General features: G+C 38.2%; 1 protein-coding gene across 1 annotated transcript; it reads left to right on the forward strand.

Moving 5' to 3' along the window:
• Positions 1–6357: 6357 nt before the first annotated feature.
• On the forward strand, positions 6358–22773 carry cldn16 (claudin 16). Its single transcript, XM_002934041.5, has 5 exons — positions 6358–7095; positions 10095–10197; positions 13827–13991; positions 15671–15862; positions 22246–22773. Exons 1-5 carry the CDS (start codon positions 6982–6984, stop codon positions 22374–22376), a joined length of 705 nt encoding a protein of 234 aa, XP_002934087.2. The 5' UTR covers positions 6358–6981; the 3' UTR covers positions 22377–22773.
• Positions 22774–23664: the final 891 nt, after the last annotated feature.

A 23664-nucleotide genomic window follows, 5' to 3' on the forward strand; every position in this document is an offset into this window, starting at 1 on the left:
CTACTTTTTCTGTATCATTTGAAATCCTGGCAGGGGAGGAGGGACTAAAACAGTGATGTAACAACTTCTCCACAGATTATAGACAGCATGCAGGAACTACATAACCCACAATGCATTGCACTGACATGTCCCTTTCCTTTTTTACATCAACAAGGGTTATATTTATCATGCTGTGTAAAAAGTGGAGTGAAGCATTACCGGTGATGTTTCCCAGGGCAACCAATCAGCAATTAGATTTCAACAGTTAGAAAACCAAAGCAAACCATCTCATTGGCTGCTATGCGCAAAATCACCGGTAACGTTTTACTCCACTTTTTACACAGCATGATAAATATATCCAAGTGTGCCCTTAATTGTGAGATCCGGTGGATGCAGGCTGAAGCCAGGCTGAGGACAGTCGACTACTATTACAATTTTTTTAAGTCTCAAAGTAGTCAGCCAGATCAGCAGGAGACAGGGGGCGGGGCTTAAGTAACTGTTCCAAACCATATTATTACATTAAAAATCATAAAAAGGCTGCATATGTTTTAATTGAAGTATATTGCAAAATTGCTTTACTTTTACTTTGCTTGGGTGGGTTTCCCCTTTAATCCCTTTAAAAATTCCATTGATAGTTTTAGCATGAAAATTACTTGTGAGCCTTAATTTCTCTAAGTGGCCTTCCGCCCTGTAACAATTATAGCAGTGGCACACCCGTTTGATGCCTATCAGCATTAGCTGTACAGAACTAGTTAATGTAACGGTATCACCAGAGCAGCATTCCTATATTATTGCACAAGTCTCACATTGGCCTGATCACTGTAGTTGTCTTCCCATCACACAAAACTAGCCATACAAACACAGTCTGAAAAGGTGCTTCACAACAGGGGTATGGAAAGGTGGGCTCTTGGGGTGGTGGCCCTAGTGGGCCCCAGACACCTCAGTCCGACCCTTTATATAAACATCTCTGGACTGGCTGTGAATAGACTTTAAATGTTTTTTAGGGATATTCGGTTTGATTGGCAACCACTATTAGAAGGCCTTCTCTTCTATGCCTCAAAGCCAGGGGTGCCCAGACTTTTTCCCACGGTGATCAACTTTGGACTCCTTCCCACGTACGTATGCGACGCAGCGTACGTACGCATACCCAATAAAGGCGCGGAACCGCTGCACTTCCGCATTTCCCGGCTTTGCCGCGGTTCACCAGATATCCACAGGGGATCGACTGGTGGATCGCGATCAACGTTTTGGCTACCCCTGCTCTAAGCCATGCCTCTGTGATTATAGCACTTAAGGAGATTTATACTAAGCTATTAACGCAGGTTATGGTCATTCAGCCTGAAACATTTACAATTTAAGCAAGATTTGAAAAAGATTTATACTGCAAGATGAGCTTACTAGGTCAAGAAAATAAAAGCGCAAAATAATCATACATTCACAAATTCAGATTGAATAGCAAAGGGAAACGAGGTAAGATGTTGTGACAATTTAAAGCTAGTCATACATACCTTGATTTCACTGGGAAGTCTGGTTAAATTGGACCATACTGGCCTACTATACAGGCACATTGAACCTTAGTGCATGGTGCATCAGCAGATACGGAGGTGAAAACATGTACAAATGTAATGCTTATTGTGCTGGTTGAAATCCTTAGATGTAAGGTAGAACAATATAAATATAAGTTGCACACAAATAAGCTGCAATAAGCTAATATAGGCCCATTAAATAAATGGGGAAGGCTCGCCTTGAAGCAAATCTGTATGAAGCTTCTATTTTTTTACCTATTGAAGTGAAAGGAGCTACTCTGTGGTCCACCAGAGCAAACAATTCTATTTGGCCTTCCAAGTGTATGGTTGGATTGCACAGTATCTGTTAGTCTGGGCTGTGTATGGCTGCCTTACAGAAGAAGGAAAGTCTTGATCACTTACCCTTACTTGATAACCCAGGTTGGTGCTCCTGTTAGCATAAAAAATGCATTGGCCCAGGGTAGCTGTGATGAAGCGATCCTCTTCCTTCTTCTGTGTTTGCACAGATTGCGCATGCCCAGTTGAGTGAAAAACCAAACTTAAACAAGGAAGTCAGCTTCATCACTACTGTGCATGCCCCAGTCCCGGGATTCCGAAGAAAAACGAGGAAAGGACGATGAATCCCAATCTGGTGCAGTTTTTGGCTGGAGCACTGGGGTATCAGGTAAGCGATTACGATCACTGGGGGTGCCTAACATTCCTTCTCCTTTAAGTCTTAGTTGGCCCTCTGCCCATGACATTTACATGTATTAAACTGCACTCATTAGCATTCAAAACTCACCTAGGAATTTAATTTTGGCCTAATGAAGAGAAGCTGCTTTGTGCAACTTTGTGTCAGTTTGTCCTGTAATGGCAAATATGGTGCAAAGGGCACAGACCTGCCCTGTCTATGGTTGTTTTTATTTACCTCTGGTATAGAGGTGCAGAATTAAGTGACAAGTCACTCTCTTTGGGGCCTGTTTAATATGGTGTGTAAAACGTAATTTGCTGAAAAAATTATGCAAAAAGCAGTGTAAAATAAATGAAGACGTTCGCCACCCAAACACCAGATTTTACACCGTTACTTTACATATGTTTCGGCGGAAGAAAAAATGCGTAAAAACTTACACCGATTTTATGCCATTTTTTTCACTGCAAAGTTGAATTGTGTGGCAAATTTTGTCACCGTTTGTTACACAGCATAATAAATCTGCCCCTTTGTGTTACTTGGAAATAAGAGGAACAATTTATATCAGAAGAATACATTGTAAGAACAACATGCCGGAATGGAAAGGAAGAAATCCAGGCTAACTTTTCCCACAATCAACTTAAAAAAAAAGGTCTATATAGACGTGCCTATTGCTGTGTTACATTTCTGAGCATGCCAGCACAAGGTGATTATGTAACAGTCCATAGAAAAAAAGGTTTCATGTATTCAGTACTTTCAGTGATAGCTGAACAATATAGAGTTGCATGTTATATTTTACAGTACATACCACACCCATTAATAAGGGCTTTACAGACTATATGAAGCATACGTTTTACATTCTTTTCCATTACATTTCTTCTTGTTTCAGAAAAGTAACATAACAAGGTCAAAGGAAACTTTTCAGACAATTTTGGCCTGGACCAGCTTTATGTAATTATCTATACTGTATCACTGTGGGCTATTGACTTACTAACGGCACTTATAACTCTCAAATTGTTTTCCCCACCAGAGGTGCGTGTTAATAGAGCGTACAATACAGTTGGGGGAAACAATAGCTTTTTTTAAATAAAAATTAGCCCCCACCTGTGCTAGGCCATGTTGTGACCTAGTAGGTGGACTCTAAGGCTTACAGCATGTTTGCCAGAAGTTGCAATACTTGTAGTAGGGTTGCCACTTTTCGGTGGACTTAACTGTATGCTGCATGCAGTGCAGTTTTGGGCTCCAGTCCTTAAGAAGGATATTAATGAGCTGGAGAGAGTGCAGAGACGTGCAACTAAACAGGTAAAGGGGATGGAAGATTTAAACTATGAGGTTAGACTGTCGAGGTTGGGGTTGTTTTCTCTGGAGAAAAGACGCTTGCGAGGGGACATGATTATTTTGTACAAGTACATTAGAGGGGATTATAGGCAGATGGGGGGGTTCTTTTTCCCATAAAACCGATCAGAGCACTAGAGGCCACCCCTTTAGATTAGAGGAATGGAGCTTCCATTTGAAGCAGCGTAGGTGGTTTCTTACGGTGAGGGCAGTGAGGTTGGGGAATACCCTTCCTAGAGATGTGGTAATGGCAGATTCTGTTAATGCCTATAAGAGGGGCTTGGATGGGTTCTTGAACAAGCATAGTATCCAAGGCTATTGTGATACTAAAATCTACAATTAATATTGATGTTGGTATATTTAGTTTATGTATGTGAGTTTATAGATGTATGGGTCTATAGCAGTGATCCTCAACCAGTGGCTTGGGTGCAACATGTTTCTCACCACCCCCTTTGATGTTGCTTCCAGAGGCCTCAAAGCAGTTCTTCATTCTTGAATTTCTAACTTGGAGGCAAATTTTGGAGGCATAAAGACCATGGTTACTACCAAACAGAGCCTCCTGTAGTCTGCCAATCCACCAATTATAGCCTTTTTGGTCACCCCCAGGAACTTTATTCATGCTTCTGTTGCTCCCCAACTTTTTTATATTTAAATGTTGCTCGCGGGTTAAAAAGGTTGGGGACCCCTCTTCTATAGCGTATGGGTCTATGTGTATGTGTTGGGGTTTGCTTGAAAGGGTTGAACTTGATGGACTTTGGTCTTTTTTCCCACCCAATTAAACTATGTAATATTGATGACAAAGACAGCATTGTGCCCCTTACACTGCTATGAGTCCCTGTGGGTGCAGGTTTGTATGCTCTCCAGGTCCAGAACTAGGGGTAGGCAGAAGAGTCACGTGCCTAGGGTGCAATGCTGGGGGGCATTAGGGATGTACCTCTTCTACTCCCCTACTCTGTGCCCTTGTCCCCCAACTGCCACTCATGACTAGTCCTGGTGTGTCGGTGCATTGTATTCCCCCTCTCACTGACAGTTCGCATGCACACGCAAGGGAACAAACCGGTGTTTATAAGGAAAAATGGGACAAAATCATGGCACAAACTGTGGGAAAATATGAATTTAAACCTATAATGCTTTAGACTAGAAGGGGGCTGCACAGAAATTGGGTAGATGTAGAACAACGTCAAATGTGGGAATGAGAAATCAGGGTTTGACTGTATTTCTTGCACTGAAGTTACTAATGCTGGAACTTGACTAAAAAAAGAAAGTTTTTTTTTTTAATGGAAACTGGATACCTTTCTAGTTGCAGGGTTCCACCACTCACTTTGTGCAGGAAGTTACAAAAATTGTTTTGAATTACATTTTCCAAGTTACAGAGGTCAACTGTCATGATCCGCTACCCACACAAAAGACTGAATAGGATGAAAAATATTATTTTACAAAATAGGACTGCTGCTGCAGAGAAAGATTTATTTTCATATACTGTGGAGAAATACATAAAATGTAAAGGAATATAAAGTGTTTTCATCTTAAGATATGCAAAGTTGTGAACATTTCTAAATATATTTTACAAAATTCTGATTCCCATGGGAATGTAGTCCGTCCTGTTTTTCTTTTGCAAAAAGTTACGCTGCTGCCACTCGCAGGCCATGCCTGATATTAACAGCGTTATTATATTCAGTAATACCAAAAGGTACCACTTACTGATTCAGCAAATGAGTTGTAAACTCATTTATAAATTATAGTTATTTATTGCACTGTCCTAATAAAAACAATAGCAATAAGTTATAATGGAATTGTAATAAACAAAAATATTACAAAAAAAAGTCATACTCAAGGGGCATATTCCATAACAAAAGGAATCTTTTCAGTTTTTTACATTAGATGATTTGTTCAACAATTCCTCACGTGTTCTCATAGACCTCGTTCCTAGTATTCACTAGTACTTCTCTGTCATAACCTCTCTGTACAAATGTATTTATTAATTGATTGAACACATACAAACATTTATTGTCATCAGCTGATTATACACAGGAGGCAGTTCTTACGCATTAGGAGTATTTTTGGTGCTAGCGAGGGAATGCTTGCTGGAGTGGGGAGTAGATAAGTATTTCCCTATTAGAAGAGTTGGTTTGTAACGCTTTCAGTAATGGCCCCAGGAGGTAAAGGGTCTGAGTTGGTAATATGGTGGTCTGTTCACCACTCTAACTTTCACCCATTGATAAATACTCTTCTAAAAATCCCCTAGAAATCAATAGAACATGGGTCAGTTAATTAAGCTCTAAACTCACATTTTGATAAATCTGCCCCTAAGTTTCTCTTTAATGGGTGGAGGTCAGCCACAGTTTATTTTGAATAACGTTAAACCAGGTAAACCATCCTTGCCCTATTAAAGTAAAAAACATAGTATACCTCAGATTCAGTGGGCATGTAAAGTTCAGCCCATTAACATGTCCCAAATGACAAGGTTTAAATTTAAATACCCACCAACAGTTGTGACAATATACCAACATGTATTAAATATACAAATAAGCTTCACAAGTACTCAAATAACAAAATATAGTATAAGTTAAGAACAAAGACCCATTCAACATTGTGCATGAAAATAATATACGGGTAGAATACCACCAATGATCAGTCACCATTTTGTCTGACCAGATACTCTGCCAGGTGCCTGTGATGGTGAAGGAAGAGGCAGTTAAAGTGTTCCTATCTGATATACTAGCCCTCCCTTAAAAATTTCAACCATTCCTGCACCCCCACATAATAGCCCCCAGGGTTCCTTCTGCTCCCAGCACCTCCCCACAGTCCCAGGAATGCTTCGTTAATCACTTTGGTGCCAGACAGTATGGTCAAAGTATTGTGTGAAATAGAAGTTATATTGGTATTGTATAATATCATTAACAGGGGTTATTAACTACCCTTTAAATTTGTGCAAAAAGCAGTACATGCAATAAATATGTCACAGGTACTGTTTCTTAGGTAGTGCTTGGACTTTCTTATCTACAGTACATTATTGTTTCAGCATTTTACAGAAAACACTGGAGCAGTCAGATTTCTTCCCCCTGTTCCAGTCAGTCTATTTGCAACAAACAACTGATAAATAATTAACTGAGCAACTTTCTGTTTCCTTATTCCCCATTCTGCTCCCAATTTACACATCATTTGTGTTACTGAGCCAAACCCCTGCTCTCCCTTTCCAAATTGCAGGTGTAATGAATTTCCCTATGTACTGGATGTGACTGGCCGGGAGCACAAGAGCCTAATGTTAGTGTCATGACCTAAAGGAAGCAGTGAAGTCTCTAACTTAGCCACTTACCTGTTTACATACAACTATATTGCCGCTGCTTTGCTTGGATACAGTGTGCAGTAGGAGTTATAGTTATACATACAAACCTGAGTGTTAGGTGTTTGCTTTATCTTATCTGATGAGCAAGGCCTATTTATTGGAAATGCTTTGATGCCAGGCCTGGCATAATGAGGACCCTGCTAGAGTATACTGGCTTTTTTCTAGCGTTTGTCTCTGCTGGCTTTCTTATTGCGGCAACTTGGACTGATTGTTGGATGGAAAATGCAGATGATTCTCTGGAGGTAAGAATGCTTAATTCTGCCTTTAACCATTAACATTCATAAGGAATATAAATGCGTGACTTAGGAACAAAGACTGTATCATTGATTTGGCCTTGTTTCCTTTTCTACAGAAAACAAAATTATTAATAGTTATGTCATGACGAAAATACACTATGGTATATGTGTCATACTTTTGCTATACAGTATTAATATTATGGTACAGATAAAGGACATATTATATGGCATGCTTGGGACCTAAGGTTTCCAGATATGGGGTCTGGTCTTTGTTTTGTATTACCACACCTTAATATTACTAAAAATATATAAATGTTAAGAAAACCCAGTGGGATTATTTTGCCGAAGACACATGGGGCAATTAGTCGCCACGTCTGTCTTTTCCCTAAAAGAATTGTTTAAAAAAAAAAAAAGGACACCATGAAAAATTACTTGTTTCTGAGCTTTCTGGATAATGCGTCTCTAGATAATGGATCCCACAGTTGTACCTTATTATGTTGTATTGTTTGATTTAGGTTTTACTACTGTTTGGAGTGATATCAGGGTCAGCTTTTTGCCTTAAGAAAATCAGTTTTAGAAAATTGTGTCAATTGAGTTATTTATATAATAAGCTGAGGGAAACTGATTAAGGACTCTTCAAACAGTAGCTGGAATGCCCCATGTTTTAACTGGGGGGGAGGGGGGGTTTCTGTTCATATCCTGAATAGGGATTTATTCTAAATGAATTTTTAGCAGAAAAGTAAAAAAAAAAATCCATATTTTTTCAACTAAATGTCTTCCCTTGTTCTTGTTGTTTTTTTAGATGCTTCAGTTTCCTACCACACTCTAACAACATACTGGTAGGATAATTGGTTCTTAGTGAAGCTGACAATAGTGTGTATGCGTGTGTTTGTCTCAGTGCCACTCATAGGGAAATTAGTTGGCACACCACTCTGGCACAGACTGAGAGACTGACTAAACATTCTCTGTAAAGCGCTGTGTGATAAGTTGACATACATAAATAAAGAAACATAATATTCATAACAGGATAAACTATACAAAAGCAGTGCTAATTGAGATACTTATCTACCACTACTATCTATTATTTAAGGACATTTATTTCTAATAAAGGTCAGTGACACCAAAAATGATTAAGCATTAAGACATGGTGGTGGTGATCAAAGATCAATTGTTTGCCGCAGCAACTCCCCACCCCAACTAAATGGAACATGCAAACTTTATTTCACACTCAGCTGTCCTTTTAAGTCTTTTGTTATTCTTACTTTCCCCACAACAACCTTGCAATTATATATTTGTGGTGGAAAGAGGAGCACATCCTTATGCTTAATAAAGAAATCCTATTTTCCATTTTGTGTCTATGAGAGTTCGATTGAGCATTTCTGAGCTGTGATGTGTTGGGGCATTTGGTCCACCACTGTTTTGGGCCAGACTACAGCAGCTGTCAAAAGGTCCCATGTGCCATAGTCTTTATCTTTTGCAGGCTGTATGTGCAAAAATGTATTTGGTACATGCAAGGTTCCAATCAATTTCTAAATAATGTGTATGCAAAGAAAATATATGTGTGCACTGGACTGGGAAGTTATAACTTCTTTGCACTTTCTCAGTGAATAGCAAAGTTTCTGCCATATTACTGGCCTTGACAAGGGGCAGCAATAGTAGCAGTGCCATCTGGTATTAACAGAGGGTTTCTGTTCTACAGCTGTTTAGAAAAAATATGAATAGGATATAATAATATAATAATGAATGTTTTTTGCACATGAAAAGCTATCCTTCTTCTAATTATATTTTCAAATCAAATGAAAATAGATGGAGGATAAACTCTACTTACTGCATTATTTTCCTTATACACGTGCTGGGTATTTAATGTGTTGTTTAATAAACTGGGACCATGTAATATAGCTGGTCTATTCACACTTCTAATTGCAAAGAATTACGCTAATAGGGCTAAGTTAAAATAATTTAAATTTGATAAGTGGCATATTAACCTTGTACACGAAACACAAAGGCACCTTTAGGTGTTATCTAGTATAAGTGGCTCATTAACAGGAGCTTTAGTTAATGATGGCAACTATTCTCACGTATCTGAGATTAGAATAAACGCAGGGCCCTCCAAAGGCATGCCTCGGGCATTAATGTGTGATTGAGTGGGTTTCTTTCTTTACCTAATGACCTTGGAGATTTGTTCAGTATGTCCATGCAAGCAAATGACCCATAGCCTTCCAGCTACTGCAGTTACAGAGCAATTTGATGCTGCTTCTGGGCTCTAGAGGAGAAATAAAAGTTTGTAGGGACACTGCGTCAGGATACATAGCTCTTCTGGAAATTGGTTTTCTAATGAGTTATTTATTGTCAAGGTAATTCGATTAGTGTGCTTGCTGTTTGCTGCAGTTACCGTAGTAATAGTGTATTACATTGCATAGCATAGGCCATACATCCAGACTATTTAATGAAATGTTTAATTTAACGAACAGGCTAAATAGGTACACATGTATTTATTTATATAATAAATAGGGGTGCTCTTAAGCAATGCAGTATTTAGGAAGAATATGAGAGGAAAAGATTGCTAGTTAAAGCAGAAATGTTCATGGAATTACTGAAACTTCAGTACAGATTTTGATCTTGACTGGCCCACCGGGTACCAGGAAGTAAGTAGCTCAGCAGAGCGGGAGCAGTGGTGACTGGGGGCTTAGCGGGAGTGTGTAGCGTCATTGGCTGGGTGGCGGGCCCTTGGACTGGATACCTGGGGGGGCCCGGATATCTCAGTTCAAATCTGTGTCTGTCCAATAGACTAATAAGACTAATAACATTTTTAGAGTATCAAATCTTTATTTTCTTAAAATCAATTTCCAGTGGCTTATGAGCAAGGTCTGGGATATCAAGCCTGAAGCTCCCAGAATCTGTAGAAGTAGGATGCTGAAAGCTATAATACAATATCATCCAGAGGACTGCAGGTTGACTATACCTATTGTAATGCTTTAAACATTTTCTTTTCATTCTTCATACAGGTGAGCACAAAATGCCGTGGCCTGTGGTGGGAGTGTGTCACTAATGTGTTCGATGGCATACGGACTTGTGACGAATATGACTCTATATATGCTGAGCACCCAAGTATGTAAATGTTGGCCTCAGTGAAAATGTGTACAGCATTTGCTCTTATTTAATGATATACAATAGGCAAGGTTGGTTTCAGGATATTGTATTGAGTCTCATCTTATTTAGGCTACTGTAGGTTGCTATTGATATAAATATTTGTATAGATTATATATCTATATTTAAAGTTTATTTCTAAAAAGTTTCTGAAAGTTTTTTATTTCTTCATTACATTAATCAACTCAGCCTCAAATATTATGAGCATTTGTATGGCACCTTTCCCTTTTGTGGTACATTATATTAATTCCTAGTAACTCTGCTATTGTTAACAATTGGGAACAAATATTGAAGACTGAAAGTCATTGCTTTGTCTAAACATACAGCAAATCAATACAAAATTAAGAAATAGAGCTGACTGTCAGTGCCCATATTACTCTCTGCAGACAAGACTAAGCTGCAGACATTTAGGGCAATTTAATAAAAAGTGCAGTGTTTGCTACTGGTCTAGTAACCCACAGCAACCAATTAACAGGTAGAATTTACAGGTATGCCGTTTAAAGAAAGAATTGTATCTGTAGCTCTTTTGTAGACCTGTGCTAAAGCTGGCCATACACGCACCGATAATATCGTACAAAACCTCGTTTTCGCAGGAAGCTGCTGAAATCGGTCGACTCGACGATCGGCCAGGTTAGAATATTTTGATCGAGCGCCATAGAAGGCGCCTGAACAAAATCTGCCGTCAGGGCTGAATCGGCAGAAGGAGGTAGAAATCCTATTGTTTCTACCTCCTTATCTGCTGTTTCAGCCCTGAACGGTGTGTGGCGAATCTGACGATGTTTCGTGCGACCGATGGTCCAAGAGTCTGCCTTGCCATAAATATCATGTGAAGCTCATAAAGTATATATTATAAAGATTTGGTCATGGGGGTGCTGCTTTACTTTTGTAGTATATTTTTGGTTGTTGGCTACTTGCTATCATGTTAAAGGGTCTGTAATATAAAATAATGACAATGCTTAAGGCATTCAGGCATTTTTCCAAAACAGTTGTGCTGAAAATTTTGCATTGTTCTACAGTTGACATTAAGTCTCATTTAAAACCACAGTGCATTAGATAAAGTACAACTTTTCAGACACAAAATGTTTTTCTCGCAAGGCAATGTAATAGCAGACATTGCATTAAAATGAACACTATTGAGCATGCCTGTAAATTGGGTGCAAATACTGCTAACTCTTCCACAGTTGAGATTGCATCATGTCTGGTGCTTGTCTTAAAATGCCATTAGGCTGTGGCACCCATTGATACAACCCGCTGAAAATAAACAGCAGAGTGGATGAGGAATCCCCTATAAAAATATGTATATTGTATACAGCAGCATGGTTAAAATGTGTCCACTGCTTCTTTCTTTCTGACCAAATTACAGTCTTGCTTTATTCCTGGATATGGTATCTTAATATTTTCAAACATTGTTAATGTGATTTAAGGGCTGTGACAGAAGGGGAGATTAGTCGCCGCGTGGGATGGCATTTCGGGAGATTAGTCGCCCGCGACAAGGGAGATTTGTCGTGCGGCGACTAATCTCCCTGTCTGTCACAGCCCTAAAAGGGGGTCCCTTGCTTGGGGAATCTTTTTTTAGCCAAAATTATACAAGCAAAGCCCTGAGAAGTGAATGTCACAGCTTTTGGGCTCATCTCTCAATTTCTCTTTGTAACTAACTGTATTTATTTCAGTTCAGTGTGACATCATAATGTCCGGAATATTGCCATTTATCCAAGGTTCACTTTTACATCAAATATATTTGTCCTCTTGCTGCTCTGACCTTATGTCTGGCTTGGGGAATATATTTGTCTGATTCCATGAAATCCATTGCTTTATTCTGTAAGAGTTCTGAATCCCACACAAGCTTAAATCTTATTTCTGACTGATGGATTTCTCAGACTATGCTTCTAAACATCATTCTGAGAACACATTTCAGATTTCCTGTAATTCTCTAAAGTGCAATACATCATGGTACAGATTGCAACAGTTGCAGTTCTGGTATTTAAAGGAAAAAAGTACATTTAGTCTGTAGAGCATTTTCAGTGACCTCGATCTAGCATGGAGAGCCTTTCACATGATAACCATTATATTAGGCGACATTATCAACATTATCGCTGGAAATATATTTAAACAGGGATAGATTCAGAAAGCTCTGTAACCCATAAAATAACCAGGTTGTTTCATTATTGTGTGGAATTGTCTGCTGCTTTACTGTCAGGGACAAGTGGTGTTACATGTAATGGTTGGAGCGGAGGTTGAGTTGTTATGGCAAAGTGATGTTGGAAGTTGATATTAACTCAAATGGGTACATCAAATAGTAATTCTCTTTATAGGGACACAGTGCAGATAAAGAAAGGTGGGTTGGAGAGGACTAAATGTGATACTGTTTTTTTACATATCCCTTGTACTGTAGCAGGTAACCAGATATTGTGTTAATTTATCTGTAACCAGGTTATCAAGAGGGTCCAGATCAAATGATGGCCGTCTAAAAGTCTGTAAAGCTGTAAACCTTGATGATTTTAGATCAATTTGATACATTTGGAATGTTTCCCATATTTCTAAACTTGCTGCCAACTGACATTCTTTGTCTTTTTTATTTCAAAGCATTCATATTTCTCCTGATTCCTGTGTGTAATCCTCATGGCTCTGTAGCTGTATGCCACTGGCTGGAACCACTGATTGTGATATTTGGCTTGTGCTTGCATCCCCCTTCAGTACACTATTTGGTTTCTATTGGATTTATCTTGGCAAGCTCCATAGGGCTTCTCATCAGTTTTCTTCTGTGTGTAACATTTTAAACAAATAGCATAATAATATCTATGGTATTTATATTATATCCAGTTGCTAGAATGATAGTCAAAGAATTTTTGACTAAATGGGGCTAACTAGTTTAAGAACTGTATGAATTCTACGACATCTTTCAATTCTGCACCTTTTTCGTCATTTAACTTAGTTGTTGTACAGATAGTTGTTTAAATGCACTCAGAGAAAACTATACTCTGGAGCAGTGATGAGTGAATTTGGCCCATTTGGCTTCACCGAAAAAATTGTGAAACTCCTGAAAACCGCAGTGAATTTTTGTTAATGCTAGTTTTTGCCTCAGTTTCGTGAAAATGGTGGAATTTCACACCGAATCCATGCCTAGCAAAAAAAAAAAAACGCTCATCACTACTCTGGAGGTAATTTGTAGCAAAACCTTATATTTCAGTAGAAGACTTAGCGGTAGCAGGACATCAATACTATGGGGACCTTTAGCACAAAAAAAGTTACAGCGTGTCTAAATTAATGTCAAAAGTGAGGTAATTCTGCCAATAATGTAGGTCAGTACCCTCATCAGGCCAACAGTGGGCAACAAATTGTAATTTTAGCTAGCATTGCTGACTTATTTCATTGGGTCCTAGGTTCCATTCCTGTCCTGTCCTCTCTGTGCTTGTGCAGATTTCCTCCCACACTCCAAAAACATATTGACAGGTTAACTTTTATAAAATGTATCTTAGTGTGTACATGTGTGATAGACACTTTAGATTGCAAGCCCCACTGGTGCAGAGAATGTCATTGCATAATATAAGATCTTACTAATGTTTCTAACATTGCTTGGTTGTTTCTTACAGTGAAATTAGTGGCAACACGTGGATTGATGATAACCGCTGATATCTTGGCTGGGTTTGGGTTCATCATCTTTCTCTTGGGGCTTGATTGTGTCAAATTCCTGACAGATGAATCAGATGTCAAGTTAAAGATCTGCTATGTAGCTGGTATCACACTGCTTATTGGAGGTAAGGCAACAGTCCAATTTTCTGTTATGTGAATGAGCCCATAAGGATACTAAAAATACATCAAAAAGTGGTTACAAATTTCTTTTAGGATATGGCTAATTTCAAAAATTGAGGTCATGTGTTTTATAGAGATTTGATACAAACATATTTGGTCCAGATGGCTCATCACATATGCTTTGCAGAAGCTTCTTGGAAAATGCCTCCAGGTTCCTTCCACCTTTATTCGGTCATGATTTAGACACATTTTGAAATCGATCCCAATAGGGGCACTTACTCATAGACCCTTTAGGCACAAAACACGTTAGATTTCATATGTCCTAATAAAATGTAAACTTTTTATTCCATAAGTACTTCACTGCTGCCGTGATTTTTTAAATTTTTTTTTATCATTCTCACCCTGCATGCTAATTCATTGGTCATATCCTAGGGTTATACCTACATTCTACAAATCTTTTTGATAGATCTTGTGATTGTGTAAAAAATGAATCATCCATTAAGCAGTTCCTGCGCAATCACAGAGAGTAAAGATAGAGGATGATGGAAAAACTTGCAGTCGATTACCTAAATATGAATAACATACCATCTCTTACCATGATTTTCAGGTCCAAAAGTTTTACTTCACTAGTATTCTACCTGTATGTCATTTTATATTTCTCTTATCAGCATTTATGACTGTAACAAACTGCTCCAGCTGAACTACATCTCCCTCCCAGGAAAATATCATCCACAAATCTTAGCCAGAGGGTGACGTGCGCACCATCCACGCAGGCTCGATGGTCAAACACGTCAGTGTTTCCCACCTTTCCAAATGAAGGCATGCGTAGGTAGGTGCGCATGTCACCCCCATGGACATGCCCCTAATTTGCATCAAATATTTACCATCATTATTTTGTCTGTTGGATCACCCTCAAGTCCTTGATAATGTTGTCTATCCCCTAATTGTCTTTTAATTACTCCTACATAATCTTCTTTGTTTTGCAAAACCACATTGCCCCCCCTTGTCTGCCATTTTTACTACAATTTCAGAATGTTGCTGTAGAGCTCTCAAACCCTTAGAAAGATTATCCCAAAGAATACCTTTTACAGGCAACCTATCTATATCTTGCTCTACTAAATGCACAAAACTTTGGATGCTAGAATACATGACTTTAAAAATATTGGAGTTGGTTACTTTTGCCTTCTACTTTAAATTCCTGATAATCCGCCATATCTCATAAAATTTTTTTATTTTTTCTACTCTTAATTTCACTCTATAGCTTTAAAATATAAGCAAAAATCCAAAGTTTTACCTTGGCATAACCACAGAACGCATGATGATTAAGTAAAGATATAATTCTAAAGGAAGTTTAAAAGCCCTCCTTTGGCAGGAGACCAGAGGCTAACATTTCTGATAACAGCAATTGCAAATGACAAAGTTGGGCCTTTTATTCTAACTGTATGCGATGCAGTGTGTGTGCAAAATGTTTCCATAAGGTATGCTCCATTTGTAAAAAGACTATTTTGGCAAATAACATTCAGTTATCCTATTGTCCGAAATTGTTTATACAAGCGACTTAAACATATTTAATCTAGGTGAGTGCATTTCAGAATGATATAAATGAAACTGCTCTTTCGGTCTGATTCTAAACATTATTTTCACAGTCTTTCTGTGTGTCTTGTTTGTATGTTGCCCCCTTTAGGTGTCCCTGGGATCATTGGCTCAGTATGGTATGCTATTGATGTTTACGTTGAGCGATCAACCTTGGTTATTCATAATGTTTTCCTTGGAATCCAATATAAGTTCGGCTGGTCCTGCTGGCTTGGAATGATTGGATCACTGGGATGTTTTTTATGTGGCGGTATCCTCGTATTGTGTCATTATCTTTTTAAAGGTAAACAAAGATTCTTTTATCAAATGGTAAGCATGAAACATGATCAAGCAGAGACACTCCGTTATGGTTTGTGTTTTACAAATGGAAAAACAAGTATGAGTAAAGCAAGATAATGCTAGGATGTAATTCACATTGTATGCTAGATTTGTTATTGGTTGAAGAAATATATACTATATGATAATTATAGGGTATTATTAGGTGTTAACACATATACATAAAATATTAACGGTACAGGTATCGGACCCCTTATCTGGAAACCCATTATCCAGAATTGCGGAAAGGCCATCTCCCATAGACTCCATTATAATAAAATAATTAACATTTTTAAAAATGATTTCCTTTTTCTCTGTAATAATAAAACAGTACCTTGTACTCGATCCCAACTAAGATATAATTAATCCTTATTGGAGCCAAAAACAATCCTATTGGGTTTAATTACTGTTTAAATCATTTTATTAGCAGACTTAAGGTAGGAGATTTGAATTATGGAAAGACCCCTTATCCGGAAAACCCCAAGTCCCGAGCATTCTGAATAACGGGTCCCATAGCTGTATATTTATATATATATATATATATATATATATATATATATATATATATATATATATGCCTATAAATAATGCATTTCTATCTGCAGTATTTGATGTACATTCTTAATTTTAATTCAATTTAATCAAGACAATTTGTAACTCGCACAAGGATTAGTCGGCAAAGTGTTTTAGTGCATGGGTCATGCTGTGGTCTATAACAAATTTTAGATTTATGTAGTTGACTGGGAGTTAAACAAGCAAGCCTTAGCATAACAGCTTGGAAGAAAACTTGGAAAAAAACCATAAAAGAATTAAAAATCCTTCCCTGTCATTCTTTAAACTGTCTAACTTTGTTGTTAGCTTTTCTAAAAAGCCAGTTGTACATTCTATACAGATACCATGGTCAGCTCTTGTTCGTTTATAAAAGGCCTGTTTCTACAGGAGTACAAAATATTTCTTTTTTGCAATAAAAACATGTTCTTTCACTCAGTATATACTATAAAATTAGCAGCACTAAATTATACTGTGGTACAAAAGTGTTGCTTGTTTATCACAATTCATAAATCAAAAATGTTCTGATAAAATTACCTGCCAGGCAGATATACAGTGGTGTGAAAAACTATTTGCCCCCTTCCTGATTTCTTATTCTTTTGCATGTTTGTCACACTTAAATGTTTCTGCTCATCAAAAACCATTAACTATTAGTCAAACATAACATAATTGAACACAAAATGCAGTTTTTAAATGAAGGTTTACGTTATTAAGGGAGAAAAAAAACTCCAAATCTACATGGCCCTGTGTGAAAAAGTGATTGCCTCCCTTGTTAAAAAATAACTTAACTGTGGTTTATCAATTTCAATTTTCAATTTCAATATCAATTTCTGTAGTCACCCCCAGGCCTGATTACTGCCACACCTGTTTCAATCAAGAAATCACTTAAATAGGAGCTACCTGACACAGAGAAGTAGACCAAAAGCACCTCAAAAGCTAGACATCATGCCAAGATCCAAAGAAATTGAGGAACAAATGAGAACAAAAGTAATTGAGATCTATCAGTCTGGTAAAGGTTATAAAGCCATTTCTAAAGCTTTGGGACTCCAGCGAACCACAGTGAGAGCCATTATCCACAAATGGCAAAAACATGGAACAGTGGGGATCCTTCCCAGGAGTGGCCGGCCGACCAAAATTACCTCAAGAGCGCAGAGACAACTAATCCGAGAGGCCACAAAAGACCCCAGGACAACATCTAAAGAACTGCAGGCCTCACTTGCCTCAATTAAGGTCAGTGTTCACGACTCCACCATAAGAAAGAGACTGGGCAAAAACGGCGCAAACCACTTTTAAGCAAAAAGAACATTATGGCTCGTCTCAATTTTGCTAAAAAACATCTCAATGATTGCCAAGACTTTTGGGAAAATACCTTGTGGACCGACGAGACAAAAGTTGAACTTTTTGGAAGGTGCGTGTCCCGTTACATCTGGCGTAAAAGTAACACAGCATTTCAGAAAAAGAACATCATATCAACAGTAAAATATGGTGGTGGTAGTGTGATGGTCTGGGGTTGTTTTGCTGCTTCAGGACCTGGAAGGCTTGCTGTGATAGATGGAACCATGAATTCTACTGTCTACCAAAAAATCCTGAAGGAGAATGTCCGGCCATCTGTTCGTCAACTCAAGCTAAAGCGATCTTGGGTGCTGCAGCAGGACAATGACCCAAAACACACCAGCAAATCCACCTCTGAATGGCTGAAGAAAAACAAAATGAAGACTTTGGAGTGGCCTAGTCAAAGTCCGGACCTGAATCCTATTGAGATGTTTGTTGCATGACCTTAAAAAGGCGGTTCATGCTAGAAAACCCTCAAATAAAGCTGAATTACAACAATTCTGCAAAGTTGAGTGGGCCAAAATTCCTCCAGAGCGCTGTAAAAGACTCGTCGCAAGTTATTGCAAACGCTTGATTGCAGTTATTGCTGCTAAGGGTGGCCCAACCAGTTATTAGGTTCAGGGGGCAATTACTTTTTCACACAGGGCCATGTAGGTTTGGATTTTTTTTCTCCCTAAATAATAAAAACCCTCATTTAAAAACTGCATTTTGTGTTTACTTGTGTTATCTTTGACTAATAGTTAAATGTGTTTGATGATCAGAAACATTTTGTGTGACAAACATGCAAAAGAATAAGAAATCAGGAAGGGGGCAAATAGTTTTTCACACCACTGTATATTGTTTTGTTACATTTAGTTAATGTAGCTGGACACTACTCTGGTTCTGCATTGGAAAACAGTCAGCTGTAATCAGGCAGGAACAGTAGAGTACAAGTGAAAAGAGAAAGGAAATCACAATACTAATAATGAGGTCACTTCTTCCTCATTTACAAGGGATTACACACCATTGAGCTGTATATACAGTGTTTTACATGCAGCCATTTCCATTGATCTGAAGGCAAAGCTATTTTTTCAGAATTTCTTTGTTGCTAATGGGAAAGGAAATTTCTCATCCTTCCTGCCCATCATCACCTAAGAAAAGGAGGGTAAATTAAATCCAAAATAAAAGATAGAACACAAGGTAATAGGAAGAAAGAAAAGAGACCAAGGCAGCAGAACACAAAAAGATGGAAAGAGCAGGCTAATACAGAAAGTTATAAAACACAAAAGGTGAATTTTATATATAATTATGTATACGTTTATATTAGCAAATGCTGCCTTAACATTAAATAATTTTTTAAGTCAAATAAATAAAAAAGGGGAATCCAATAAATATGTACTGGTTACAGCGGATATTAAACAGGCTACAGGCTTGCATTTCTTCATGTTCCAAAGTATTTAGACCTGTTTTAAATAGAAAGTAATGTTAGGAATGTTATAAAGTAAACGTTAAAAGATCTGCTCATTGGTAGAGATCTCAAAATGGGAGGATCTTTCACCAATATGGCCCCCTTGAGGTGGGTCATATTGGGCTGATCAGATTACTCCAGCTGGGATACAAGCTGTCAGAGTGAGGACCGCATCAACAAGCTGATGAGGTCCTCATTTTGATGGGATTTTTAACCCTGCAAGATTAATATCTGGCCAATTTTTGGACAGAAATCAGTTGGGTACGCCAATTAAAATGCCCCATACATGGGCAGATAAGCAGCCAACTCAGACTGAAGGGACGAATCAGCAGCTAAAATCTGCCCATGTATGGCAACCTTAAGGTACTTTGTGGATGTTTCTGGTACCAAAGTAACAGCAGCAATTGATTCTGATTCACTATAACATGCACAGAAGGAAATTCTACATTTTACATGTATTCATTAAAAAAACCCATAAAACTTATATGTGCAACAATATGTGCACATAAAGCAAAATAAAAATTCTTTCAAATGTACTTATTGTGTTAATGAATGGAAATCAGAATGTCACAATATCATGTTGACTGCTTACCTAGATGTCACTGCGCGTCTCACTTTTCCCCTCCCTCCTCACCATCTAATTGTGTAGCCAGTGCAAGGGCATCTGATCCCCCATTCTGGCACATAAAGATGATTTGGGCAGGATACAAAGCTTGCCTTAATAACAGTGTCCACAAAATGGCGCCGGCCTGCTTGCTTTGATTGAGTAATTCCAAGACGGAAGGAAACAAGAATTATATTATTTATATAGAGTAAGTAAAGTTTATTTTGCTCAACTAACAATATAGAAAATAATTTGGAGTTATTTATTAGGGTGACAGGTCCCCTTTAACCCTATACTGGGGAACTGAGAAAAGCTAGGGAACTACAGTAACCACAGAAAAACTCACTTTCTATGTATTCCTGTGGGATTTTTATATGGATATGAATAGAAAATTGAAATCTTTTTCTGTGGTGAGCTCTAATTTTACACTTATAAATCTGCCCCTTGCATTCAATTTCCACAATTATTTCCACAAATGTCTGACACTTGTCAAAAATCTGAACTGAAAAAGCATGTGGGAAAGTCACAAAACTGCAACTTTTTTGACTTGACATGCGCAACTTTTTTGAATTGTCACACAAGAACAAGCAACAAAAATCCAAAAACCTCCAAAAATTTGTTGCAAAGAAAGATCTTCCAGTTGTAAGGGAGGACATCTGCCATTGACTTCTACATGATCTCAACAAGTTATAGATGAATAGAGTATTTTCTGATTTGAAATTGTCGCTGTTTTGTCGCATAGTAAATCTCAGAAAAGTCACAACTTTTTTTTCCCACCAACTATTAGTGCTGAAAACACTGACCGTTAGTAAATGCCCCCCTTAGTAAGTGTCCTACATGATGTGCTTATATTGATTATGAAAACCTATGTGCTTGTGTGAGTATATACTTTTTAAAATTAATAAATATATTTAAGAATCAAATAAAAAACTTTAGTTAGAACAATGAGGAATATTTCAATACATATTCCGATGAAGAAAATAAGGCAATTGGAGCAATCTGTACCGTTTCTTTGCCTTTAAACAGATGCTTTTCACAGCTATCTTTTAATATGTGCACTTTTTTAAATGTTGGATCAGCAAATTCAGCAATCAGAATCTCAGCAGCTGCTTCTACTACTTTGTGTGATTAATGTTGCAGTGAATTTGATGTACAACATGCATATAACCTGCACCTGTGCATTTTTCACAACAGCTCTATTGAAAAAAACAGAAAACTGTCTTTGACAATTTTTAGATATTATTTATTTGCCTCAGAGAGTTCTCATAACAGATCACCTCAATCACAAAGCATTGCTGTCATTTAATCATGGGGTTTGGCAGGAGAACATTCTCTCTGATAAGTTTCTTCTTGTTCTGCCACTTTATTTCCATCCTTTTAAATATTGCAAGTCACTGTAAGATCAAGATATGAGTGCTTTGCAATTCATGAAGTCTAACACCCATTTGTTCTTATAGGCACTTTTTGTCATAAAATGCTATTTCCCTTAGTAATAATGTAACAGGAAAGCTCTAGGACATTGGTAATGTACAAAGAGACATTAAAAGGAGAGTTGGGGGCAGCAATTTTGATTTGTGGAATTATTACTTGTAACCATCTTATATTCCCTTAAGTAGAGAGGTATTAGGACTGAACCATAAAGAAACTGACCAGTGGCCAGTCTGTACTTTAGCTTAAAGAACAAGTATCTTTTAAAACATCTATAATTTATAATGAAAAAGCAGAAGCATTATTCTAAATGGCCTGTTGGATCCTTGATAATTGTAGAGAAAAACTTTTCCATAATGTTGCATGAAGTTGTGGTGGCAGGGTGCAAAGTACAAATTGCTAAGCTGATCATTGATATTGATGGTGGGGCTTATAAGAGCAAAAATGTAATGAAAAAAATCAAAGGCAGTGCTAAGAATAATATGTCTAAAACATGGTGCTTATGGTAAAGAACAGAACACGATTTTTCAAGTCCAATTTTGTGGCCACAAGGGTGGCAGCAATAAAGGATTCACCTTTTAGGGCCCATGCATAGAAAACTTGCACACCTACTATTGGTGAGTATAAGCTACACTTCTCACCTTGGGCTAATTTATAGTCTACAACACCATGCCCTGCACTGTTCCTCTGGCTATGGTCCAGTACACAACATGTCAGGGCCTTGTTTTCCCCACTGCTCCCCTGATTTAATGAAGCACTACTAGGGGCATTTGAAAGCCCACCAATGAGCCACCCCTTCCCACCCTTCCTGTATGCAGTGCTGCAAAATGCAGGCAAAGCTGCCTACTAAGCACAACTCTGTGATCCATTTAAGGGAGTAACCAGCTATTATATATTTTATATCTATGTGAATTAATAAATCCTAAAAATTAATTAAAGGACTTTAACATCAAAATCTTTCAAAACTGTACTTTTGTGCTTTGTTTTCTAGAAAATGGATATGGCAGAAATCATTTTTCTTCAAGGAAAACCTACTTGCGCTCGGGAGGCTCTGCGGCAAAATTTGATTCCCATCCCAGAACTGAAACCGCCAAGATGTATGCAGTGGATACAATAGTGTGAAAGGACTGTTTTGTCTCCTTCTAGCACAAATGCATTATTATGTGACCCAGCTCGCTGTATTAGTCCCTTCAGAGTTGTGTTTTGGGAAGATACATTCTAAACCATTAGAATTACAGGCGGTATGGATCTGTGCTATAATCCCTGAAGTCTCAGAATGTGTGCTATTTGGGTGATATTTTACTCAGCTGTATATAATTTGTTCTCATCCAAGTAAGATGAAGTCTGATAACACTGTACTCTGCCTCCCTTTTGGTATTTGTCACTACACATACTATATTGTACTGAATGATTGTGATCTTTTTGTAGGAGACAGGGAAATGAAGGTTTCTGCAAGTAACAACTGAATTCCTGTCAACTAAAGAAAGTCCCAGTAATACTAGAACTAACAAATAATGCTTGACTAATGCAGCGTCGAGCCTGTTTCGCCCCCTTTCCCCTCCCCCTGATTGCAATAAAACAACGGACAACTTATTTTTGAGAGAGAAGGCCGCAGTTGTTTATTATCAATTATTTTATATAAATCAGCAATTATATAAACAACTATAACTTTTATTAAACTGTTTGAAAATCCAAACATTGAACAGCAGTCAAATTACTTATACCTCTAAAGAGGTCTGACCCTGAGCCCAGGCCCGGAGCCTGTGTCCTGTCTCCTATCAGAGTCCCATTCTGGGATTAACCATCTCCCTGAGGACCCCAGGCCTACCCAGTTACCCACTCACTTTTCCAACTGCCCTTTTTAATTTCCTCTGGGGCTCAAAGTCGACCCCACCCCCCGCCACACTGCGACTATTGTGAACCGGCCTATTAGGGAGAGAGGGAGGGATGCTGTCGTTCCTGCTCCTTCTCCCGCCGGAATCTGGTAAGGTCACATCCGGGGAGGTCCTGTTCTTTTCCCTGCCCTGCCTGTAACAGCTAGGAAATCCTGTGGGAGGAGGGGAGGGGGGTTGCCCTCCTAACTTAGTCAAGCCCTGCTTCCCTATCATTTTACTCGGGTCATTGGGCTCCCAGAAAAAAACCCAAACCATTCAGTTGTTGGGTAGTGTTGGAAGGTAAAGTTCAGCATTAGCTGGAGAGCCACAGCTTGGAGATCCTATTCCTAAACACTTATTGGGTATTTATAGCCACATTACTGAAATTTGCTCTAGTCACCACAAGCAAACATCTGACTGAACCTTTAAATCAATAAGAAATGTTCTTCTACTCTTGAGTTGCACGGCAGTGCTACTATGTAAAAAAAGAATGTTCTGCCCCACATGTTTTGTGAGACTCATGGAAACATACAAGG

Source organism: Xenopus tropicalis, chromosome 5, assembly GCF_000004195.4.
Source record: "Xenopus tropicalis strain Nigerian chromosome 5, UCB_Xtro_10.0, whole genome shotgun sequence".
In the NCBI taxonomy this organism is placed as follows: Eukaryota; Metazoa; Chordata; class Amphibia; order Anura; family Pipidae; genus Xenopus; species Xenopus tropicalis.